The 10,591-nt window shown below is 40.0% G+C and overlaps 1 protein-coding gene across 1 annotated transcript; it reads left to right on the top strand.

Annotated features, from left to right (window-relative positions):
- The first annotated feature begins 3,683 nt into the window (after positions 1–3,683).
- Positions 3,684–10,181, top strand: ackr3 (atypical chemokine receptor 3). The gene is made up of 2 exons (XM_004081961.4): positions 3,684–3,875; positions 7,143–10,181. Exon 2 carries the CDS (start codon positions 7,207–7,209, stop codon positions 8,350–8,352), a length of 1,146 nt encoding a protein of 381 aa, XP_004082009.1. The 5' UTR covers positions 3,684–3,875; positions 7,143–7,206; the 3' UTR covers positions 8,353–10,181.
- The last annotated feature ends 410 nt before the right edge of the window (positions 10,182–10,591 follow it).

The raw sequence follows: 10,591 nt of genomic DNA, 5'->3' as shown, positions 1-10,591 counted from the left end.
TTGTTCATTTATATATTGGCCTTTGATTTCTCCCTCTTGGTTTGTGCCTATGGATGTCGTGCTATAGCAGAGCTTGGTTGGATTAATACAGGGGAAGGTTGGACAGTGCAGAACGACGGAGTTTTAGGGCCACCCAAAAAAAAAAAAAAGAATTTCGAAATTTAAACTTGTAAATTTACGAGAAAAAAACTTGTAAATTTACTAAATTAAAGTGAAAGTGAGCGTACAGTCCAGCAAGTGAACGCCGCGCAGCAGCATAGCAGAGCGACTAAACTTAATTGAACAGGTGAGCTGAATGTTTATTGATAACGTTACAAATGTTTGGAAGCTTGTTTGATGATTTACAATTTATAAATGTTTTATTTATTGATAGGTGGCTTGCAGGATCCCTGCAGCCCGTTGATAAAGACTTCGGTATCCCTGGAGCTGTCCACTTCAATCCTTTCCTCTGTGAAACCAAGATCTCTAAGTCTGTGTGACGATTCCGTCTGAGAAAATTTACGAGAAAAAAACTAGTAAATTTGAGATTTTTTTCTTATAAATTTACGACTTAAGATTTTGTAGTTATGACTTTTTTCTCGTGAATTTACGACTTAAAAGTCGTAATTAAAAAAAGAAAGTGTTTGTAAACTGGCCCTAAAACTCCGTTGTAGTACTGGACTCCATATTATTATTTGTTTTATTTGTACCAATGTCTAATTGTTTTCTTTTTGTGGGAAAAAGACACATTGCAAAATTATGTAAGCATCTAAGTCTGTTTTTTGGCACTTTAACACTTTAATACCGGAGAGCTCGCCCGCGACACTTAAACAACATATTGTATGCTGTAAAGTCTTGCATATCAGCACAAAGCTGCTTTTGCGTAAACGGTTGAAAGGTTACGGTAGTTCAAAGAATGTCAACACTAGGGCTAAAGCTCCGGTGTTAAACAGTTAATGAATTTTAAGTTGGCTAACCTTCAAAAGTTAAAGAGGCTTATGCATTTTGTGCAGTGTAGACAAGAGTCTGACCTTATGAATCGGTTAGTTCAAAAGGGGCCCAAATCCACAATTTTTCAAAATAGAGATATCATATGTTCTATGGTCTTCAAGGGAAAAGCTATCTGATTATGTGCAAAATAGTCCCAAATCCGTTGTAATGTGTTGACTATGCTTGACATTTAAAATGCATTAAGTACAAAATTCCTGGACATGGGCCTCTCTTGCATGGGTTTTGCTTTATCCCATAGATGGCAGCACTAGTTATCCAAAATGGCAGCGGCCCTGTTTAATTCAAGAAGGGCCCAAGTCCAGAGAATTTAGTTTGCTCGTCCTCTGAAATTATAAAAGTGATGTGCTTCATATTATAGCATTTGTAAGCTATGAACTGATGCTAAATCTGTGTAAAGTATTAATCATTTGGTGTAGCCTCCCTTTAAGCTATGCAATTAAAATCATTTCCTGGAAAAACAAACCTGTTGGACTTGGGCCCCTTTTGAACTAACTGATTCATATGTTGTGCAAAGAATAAAGTTTGGACCAAAAGAGTAGTTGTCAGCCAGTTGCCCTGTTATTTAAATGAACCCAACACAGAGAATCGTCTGAACTAACCTGCACCAAGCCCGAGCAGGTTAAAAGACAACGAATGCAGTTGCTTGAAACACTCAACATAAAACCACAACAAAGACCAAACTGGAAACTCTTTTAACTGTAGAACTTCGGCTTTCTCTTCATTAATTTGTCGATGGTGAACCAATCAAAAATGAGTGTTTGCTGCCATTTACTGGTTTATGTAACAAAGGCATCAGTGTTCAAACCCAGATCATTTTAAGCAGTGCTGACCTTGCAGGAAATGTGAGAATTCATGCTCTGGCAAGATTGGATGAGTAGCCAAAGACTAAATCTTTCCTTGCTTCATTGAAGAAGACAGCCGACCTCAGTAATGTTTTCACTTTTTACTCATCGGTTGTCATCTCCTCCTTATGAATGCACCAGACTCCCGCTTTACTGTGAAAAGAGCCTGAGGGAAGGAACGCACCACTGTACTCTGGTTGGTTAGCCCAGTCATGTTTTTTGAGCATTAACACAGTCTTGTTTATTTTAATGTATAGGTTCATTCTTTGGCTGTTAGTGCTAAAAGTTTACCCTTTATTGCATGAGAACAAACAGAACCATCTGTGCTCTCCTAATTTTCTACAGATGTTTTTCCTAAAGGTCAGAACTGAATTGGGAAAGTAAACATTTGAAGACTCAACACCTTCTTCATTCTATAGTTTACAGTAGAAAATGAGAGAACTCGTCACAATGAGAGATTTCAGGTTTTTTCTAAAATTCTCCTAAGAGAGAACTTCTTTAGTGTAGCTCTTTTAGAACTTTTTAGCAATATGTTTTGTCTTTTTTGTTTTTGTTTTCTGTTATCAACTATTGGCTCTTGTTCTACTGTTGATATTGCATTAATATGGCTGCAAAGCCACTCTAAAAATACAATCTTAGTAAAGATATTTATAAAAACAAAAACACATTTATTATTTATATTCTCCTTTTATTAATAGGGTCCTTGTACCGATTGTAGTCTTTGTTCATAAACACATTTAAAATGTACCTGGTAAAAAGAAAAAAAGAAAAAACAAATTATCTTTTAATAAAATTGCTGACTTTTTAAATCTGTTTAACTGGGCACAATGAGCTTCATCCAGTGTGGGTCCTCGGGCAAGACCTTTTGTGCTACTGCCTAACTATGTAGCCACAAGGTGACCCAAATCTGGACCTCCCTGTACCTGTCCCCAGTCTGGATAAAATACAGGGTTGTGTCAGGAAGGGCGTCCGGTGAATCTCTGCCAAACCACCTGTGTGAATTAGTGAAAGGTGATTTGCTGTGTTGACCTTTGACAGGATATGCAGAAAATTCAACTATAACTTCACCTCTGCAGAGCTTAAAGTTCAACTCCAGACATCTTTTGATTTTATTTAAAAGAGTTCACAGTGATCCTTTGACTTTATCTGGTTTTAAACAAAATCAAAGAGTTCTGTGTCATTCTATAGGACAGTTTCTGCAGAGCGGCAGTAGATCATTAGAAATATGCCTCTGAGTAGTGGGAGGACTGTTGACGTGAAGTAAGCCTACTCTCATTTCCCATCATCCCTTTGTTTACACTCTCTCCCACTAGCGTGCAGACCCTCACAACCAAAATCTAACATTACCAAAAATGGCGAGCAGCTTGAGCCACATAACAAATCGGACGAGGAAACAAAGACATACTTTGTTCTAATTATCTGAAGGTGCATGTATGCATCAGAAAGGTGCGGAGCAGGAAGCTTGTGGCCTGCTGACTATAGTACTTACTATACCGCTTCAAGATTTTTCCAACTGCATTTTCTGTCTGCTACTAATTCGCAACGATTTGAATGAAGATATTCAATTTTTAAGCTTAATTTTCTTACATGTCCTCTTTCAGGAGAAAAATGCCACAAGAACTTAAAAACACCTCAAAAACGGTTTTCATTGGAGTTTGTGTTTAAAACGTGCAGCAGCCTGTCTAAAAACATTTGTTTACATCATAATCTTCTCAAAGTTACACATCCAGCTTCGGTGCGTCCCGAGCAGGAACCTCCTCGTTCTTTTTTTTTCTGTTACACTTGGCTGAAACTGTGTGTTTTGCTTGAGGTGATGTCAACGCGCGCTTTAGGCTGGGAGGACCAGTCTTGGAGGCGTAGCTTCTTAACACCAGCAAGTGCGGCTCGCCGCACGGGACTCCGTCCGATTCATTTGCAGAGGCGGGGTGAGCCACACTGACGCTCGAGCGGAGCAAGAGTGACGCTTCAGCCTTTAAACTGCCACCTAACATTTCAGTCCTTCAGACGACAGAAGAAGATCAAAGAGAAGAGAAGGAAACAGAGGTAAGATGTTTGAAAATCCGTCTACGGGGAAGGAAAGTGAATATGTTGACGCGTTGGATGACAGAGATGCTGCCTGGACGCGCTTTTTCTGCTGCTTACATTGGATTTATTCAAGTGTATGCAAACTTAATTTATATTTATTGTATTTTCAAACGAATGATTGAGCTTTAGACGGTAATCTTTCACATAAAACGCAAAATGTCCCCAAAACAACCGTTTTCTTTATCATCGCTTCTGTTTGCTTCTGTGTGTTTGTCTCCAGATTGAAACTCTCAGCCAACCCAGTCAGGCAGTTAGCTCAGGACTGATAACAGAAGTTTGCATCTTACCTGATATAAATCAACAATAGCATGTGTGACTTTATGTGTGTTTTCTGCCGGCAGCGGGCTGGGATCTCTGCTCCTGCTCCATGCGTAATGACGCAGAGAGCGACAGTCTATTGTTTATCAATGCGGAAACATCTTGTTCTATCCAAAGATTTTATCCTGGAGCATGATGGAGCCGGTAGATCGAGACCAACTGGAGGAAACTTTGTCAAACACGTTGCACCTGCACTCCTCCTCTTGTGGGTTGCATTTGCACATGAAAAAAATGACCCTCGTTTGCGTCGTTCTGTTGTGAGCAACAAAAGAGCTTTCGCCGTTTTTGTGAGAGAAATGCAGGTCAGACAGGGAGCAGAGAGGAAACGCAGAAGATTGACCAGGAGAATGGAAGAGATGTGCTCGATTTGCTATCTTGTGCGTTATCTGATTTTGTGGGTGTTAAAATGGTAATTGGCTTGAAACCTACCTGGCACCTTAAACCATTTTCCATATAATATAAGATACATTTAAGGGTGAAACCTTTGTGAGTGACTAACGTCGCTCTAAAAATCTCTCAATTTAAATGATTAGGATCCCTGATAGATCAAAAAGAAGTAAAAAGATCAGAAGAGTCCCCCCCCCCCCCCCCCCCCAAGACGTTTGGTCACTTTTGTTAGTTCTTTACTAAACATGCCAAGAGTAGTATAAAAAATGTTCACAATACCACTGATTTTGGTTATGTTTTATGCTAGAATAATTTTTATTGAAGATTACAGATCTTTCTTCTTTCTTTCTTCTTTCTTAGGGTCCTAAGAAATTATTTAAAAACGATTCAGATCTTTTATAATCATTAAAAATAAATAAATAAAAAATCTAGTCACTAATAGCCTACCTGTTTATTTAAACTAACATTTTTTGCTATTGAAAAACGGTGATAAGATTATTTTTCTTTTTCAAGAATAATCAGTAAGACAATTTCTCTTGTCTCTTTACTTTCTTGTGGTGCTCTTATTGTTTCTGATGTTGGTGAATAAATTAACTGGAACAAATGGATGAAGAAAAATCATAGAAAAAATGTTTGTCTACTTTGAAAAGTCTTTTTCATTTTTAAAATATAGAAAGTTTTGTTAGGGCTATAAAAGTAGCAAAAAACCAAACTCAGAGTTTATTTTTAACATTTCTGCTGCCGTCAGTTCAAATGCTACACCTAAAAGTTTCATACAGAATTGAATTAGTGCTATGGATAAGTAATGGTATAGATAGCGACTCTTCTTGGAACAGCTGCGCAGACTAATATTTTCCAGGTGCCCTCATGCATATTTATTTTCAACTTCTTTTTTTTCCTTTCCTCCTCCTCTGTGACTTTGTGCCAATTATCCCACATAGAGAACAAGTCTCCCACACAGACAGATGTCCGACACGGTCACATTTCACTGCTCTACGGCGTGCTGTGCCACCCAGTGGACGCTGACCTCCTTTTTAACCCCAGTCGCACCATTTTGCAGGCGTCAAGCCTCCTGCTGATCTCTGCGCACTATTCACTCTGTGGGTGTACGAGTGGGTCGGGGGCAGCAGCGGGGTTAAGCCGCTCGTGTTCTGGTTTTGATGCATCACCTCTCACCTCTGAACTCTCGCGCTGTTGCAGGCTGACAGTTAGTTGAGAGAGACATTGCAGCAGAAAGCTGTGAAAGCAGGCCATGTAGGGGTGAACATTTCAGAGGTCCATTAGGCTCAGAGAAATCACAGCGGGTTATTGGCATTCCAAAGCAGTCTAGACTATTTCAATACTCTTTCACGCTGTTTTAGTCACCTTTCTCTCTGCCTATGTGCACAATGCATTTGTGTGCACATTATGAGACTTGTATGCTTTAAAATAAGGCATTCAAAGTTTCCTTTGATCATCTGGGTGGTGACAGCTGATCTTTCACCCTTTCTTTTCCAACCTTATGAGCAAAGACGAGACACGGGATTCCTTGTGTTTTATAATAACAAGCATTTTAAGGAAAGCACTCTTTAAAGAAGCATCAGGTTTCCCATCCTGACCGGTGCTTTATCTTGGAATGCCCAGAACGTGCCGGAAAAACACCCTGTTTTGGTTTCTCAGTCCCACTTCCTTGTGTCCAGTCAGCCCAGAGTGCCAGAGGGGCTAATGTAAACATTTATTGTGCTGGCCCTGGAGTACACATCAATCATAGAAAACCCCACAGTGGGTGACACAATAACAAGGAGTTGTTATTAACTTATACAAGTGATGTTTTAACGAGATAACCACATTCGGATCCTTTAGGAACTCATTAAAACACAAGTTTACTTATGTTTTATGTTGATGTGTAAAATATGAAATACTTGTCAAAAAGTTGCTTTTAAGACCCACTCCAATGAATATAGTGTTTTTAACATGTTCTTGTAACATTTTTTGGATGATGGAAGACAAATATAAAGAATCAGGAGTAGACAGAAAAGTGCCATGGGCAAAAGCTTGGAGACGGGCCATAAGCTCCCTGCTCCGCTCCATTTGGATGCATCCACTTGCAGACAAATAAATCCTTTGTTTTCCTCGTCTAAATTGGAGTCAGACTCAAAACTGAACAGCTGGATAGCTCAGATACTGCTCGCCATTTTTATTGGACTAGTAATTTTAGGTTGGGTGTATGAGGGGCTGTAAGCTAGCTGGAGAGTGTGTAATCAGATGGATGCTGGAAAATTGGGGAGGGCTTCCTCTAAGTCAACAGTTCTAATTTCTAATGAACTCCAGTTGCTCTGTAGAAACTGTCTCAGAAAACTACTTTTTGATTTTGCCTAAAAACGACATAATCATAATTAAAAGATTACTGGGAAAACGTTGAAAATAGCTCAAAATATGTTTAAATTGTGGGACTTTAAGCTGTCATTGTAAGTGTTAATACTGAGTTATTCACTTTTACATCCGTCAAACTCACAATCTACTTATTTTCTGCTTTCACAGGGTCTGTTCCAGTCAGGTTGTGCACCCCCTCCAGTGGTCTTTGTGCCTCTACCATCGGTGAAAAATGAGTCTAAGTGAGTTTGAAGACCTGTGGGAGAATTTCGGGGAGTTGAACTTCTCTGAAACCTTCAGCAACATCACAAGTGTGGAGGCCATGGTTTGTGCCACAGCATTCAATCGCAGTGCCCTACTGTACTCCATGTGCGTCCTTTACACGTTCATCTTCGTCATTGGCCTGGCTGCCAACGCCCTCGTCCTCTGGGTGAACATCCGCGCTCAAAGCGACTCCACCCCTCGCCATGAGACGCACACGTACATCGCTCACCTGGCGGTTGCAGATTTGTGTGTGTGTGCGACACTTCCCATCTGGGTGAGCTCGCTGGCCCAGCACGGCCACTGGCCCTTTGGGGAAGTTGCGTGCAAACTCACGCACCTGCTGTTCTCTGTCAACCTCTTTGGCAGCATCTTCTTCTTGGCGTGCATGAGCGTGGACCGTTACTTTAGTCTGTTGCAGCCCAGAGAGGAAGGAGCCCAACGCAGGAAGTTGATCCGCCGAGGTGTATGTTTGGGGGTTTGGCTTCTGGCTCTGGTAGCCTCCTTGCCAGACACCCACTTCCTGCACACTGTGAAGTCAACACATAGCGACACCATGCTGTGCAGGCCTGTGTACCCAGAGGAGAACCACACAGAATGGATGGTAGGAGTGCAGCTGAGTTTTATCCTGCTGGGCTTTCTTCTCCCCTTTCCGGTCATTGCAGTCTTTTATGCCCTGCTGGCCAGAGCTTTCGCCCACTCCTCCTCTTCATCATCCTCATCTCCAGTGGAGCAAGAGCGCCGCGTCAGCCGCAGAGTTATTCTGGCCTACATTGTTGTTTTTCTGGCGTGTTGGGGGCCTTACCACTCCGTGCTCTTGGCTGACTCCCTGTCACAGCTGGGCTTGGTGCCCCTGACTTGTGGCCTGGAGAACGTGCTCTACGTGGCTTTGCACCTCACCCAGTGCCTGTCCTTGCTCCACTGCTGCTTCAACCCCATTCTCTACAACTTCATCAACAGAAACTACCGTTATGACCTCATGAAGGCGTTCATTTTCAAATATTCAACTCGAACGGGCCTGGCACGTCTCATCGAGGCTCCTAACATGTCTGAGACTGAATACTCTGCTGTAGCTGTAGAAAACCCGCCACTCATATCAAAGACAACATCTGAATGACTTTGAGGAAGCATAAACGTGTGTTACAGCCGATTATTTTCATCTGCTGTCCAAAACCAGCATGTTTTTTTACAGAGACTGTTTAGTTTTAGAAAAACTTGAAGTCTCCAACTTTTCATCTCTTGACCAATTTTTAAAAGAAGCACTTAAAACAGTTCATGAAAACAGTCAATTTAAAAAAAAATCAGCATAAACATAGTTATTATAGTTGAAAAGCCAAAAGACTGTAACTTGTGCAAAAATGTTATCTATATTGTGTGTTTGAATGTATTTTGTTTGCATTTTTTCTATGAGGTCTGATGTCGTACCAGGAGTGTAATATCTTTGTATTTAGTTGTATTTATATTCATTTGTGTGGATTTGTCTCTCTCTCATTGAAATGCTAAGTCATCACACACTGATTCCTGCGCCACACCGCACAACACTGCCTCATTGTTGTTTAAAGTTGATCCACTGACTGGCTCTGCGCTTCAGTCCTGCTGTCTCAACATGAATCACATCCTCATGTATCAGACAAAACCCTCAGATAATTAATCTCTTAAAGGCAATAACCTTTTCTTCCAAGGAATGTTTTTTTACATGGATTGATTTACATAAAGATGTGAGACTTGTATGCATAAATTTTAATGTTTAATCTTGTTTCTGACCCTCATTTTTTAAATATTTTTATTCAAATAATTGTGCATTTTGTGGTACAACACCAAATTTTGCATGTATGTAGGTTAGGATTCCCTCTTTCAGAAAAGCGTGTCAGCCACGAGAAAATACAGGATTTTTAAATATAAATAATACACACATAATAGTATTTTGTAGGGAACCCCTCAAATTTAAGGACTGTGTATTGTACATGAACAGCCCATATTGGGTCCAAATTGATCAGACAGAAATGAGCAACCTTCATGATGTCACTAAACGTCATCACGTCTAGCTTCCAAGTATTGCACAATGCACAGACTGAGTTTTTGCTGTGTCATAGATGCTGTTTGTGTTGTTTTTCCCATATGGCACCTATAAACACTTACCGGTATTTGTAAATCATCAAAAGTGATTTAGTTTGACTCTGGTTATCTGTTAATTATGTTTTAACCAAACAGTGTTGTGGATTAAGTCATTAAGCTACAAAGTATGAAAGAATGTGAGATCAAAGACGTTAATATTTTAAGTGAAGTTTTAATTTTTAAATCCTAAGGAATAACACTTCTATGAGTCTCTCTTTGCCATAGATTGTGTTGCTAAATTTTATAATATTCATTTTAAATACTTTCAACTTTAAATAAATAAATACACTCCAAACCTTCGCATTAACTTTAAACTGAAGTGGCAGCACTATTGTGTACAAGTTTAGAAACATGTTACACTGCTTTGCGTCTGGAACTAATATCAGCTCTAGCAGTGGATCAGACACACATGCTCATTTGGCGTCGATTCAGCTACAGCAGCACACAAGCACAGATTGCTCAAACTCAATCAAGGAAGCAAATGAATCTGTCAATGCAGGCAGAGATGTGTCCAAATGCAGACTGAGACAGACGTTCCAATATGTCAATGCATTCCTCACAGTGTGTGCGTGAATAACCAAAGCTCGACACCAAAATTTGCACGTCAGAATCATTAAATCGCACATTTTTCTCACTGTATTGTTCTGATGCACGGATGCTGCACAGCATTATGTCACCCAATTTGTTTTGCGTGTTTTCATGCTGAAACGGTTTTCAAAAGTGGTTAGTACAAAGTGAGAGAAAACAAACATGTTTCTACAAGAACAGAGAAGTTCTTTTGTTATTGTAATGTATTACCTGTTTAATTACATAATAAACACAGAAAAATGGTTTGCGTCTTTGTTTTTAGCTTAAATAGTCCCATAGCTTCAGATCCAGCAGATTTTGAGATCACTGAATTGCATTTTTTTTAAGCCATTAGGACATGATGCAGCATGTGATTGAACCTCCTCACACGTTCAGAGGATATCTCTCATCTTAATGGAATGTGCCTCTGAAAAGGTGCTGGTCTTTAGTTTGAGGCACGGAAGTCATGTAAAACAGAAACATCAAGGTTGAGCTAAGACCAAGAAAACAAGTCAATATATCTCAGCTGAAATGTGACACAAGTGCTCTGAACTTTCTCCTTCTGCAGTAGCTGGAAACATTTTTATTTATACCGGAGGTGCAACTGTCCCCCTCTGAATCTTCTGCTTATGAGCACCACCTGTCCTTCCCTTTTATTAGATCCATTAAGTGTC

Source organism: Oryzias latipes, chromosome 21, assembly GCF_002234675.1.
Source record: "Oryzias latipes chromosome 21, ASM223467v1".
Classification (NCBI taxonomy): Eukaryota; Metazoa; Chordata; class Actinopteri; order Beloniformes; family Adrianichthyidae; genus Oryzias; species Oryzias latipes.
Note: the sequence above shows the minus strand (reverse complement) of the source record. Positions and strands in the feature narration are given on the sequence as shown.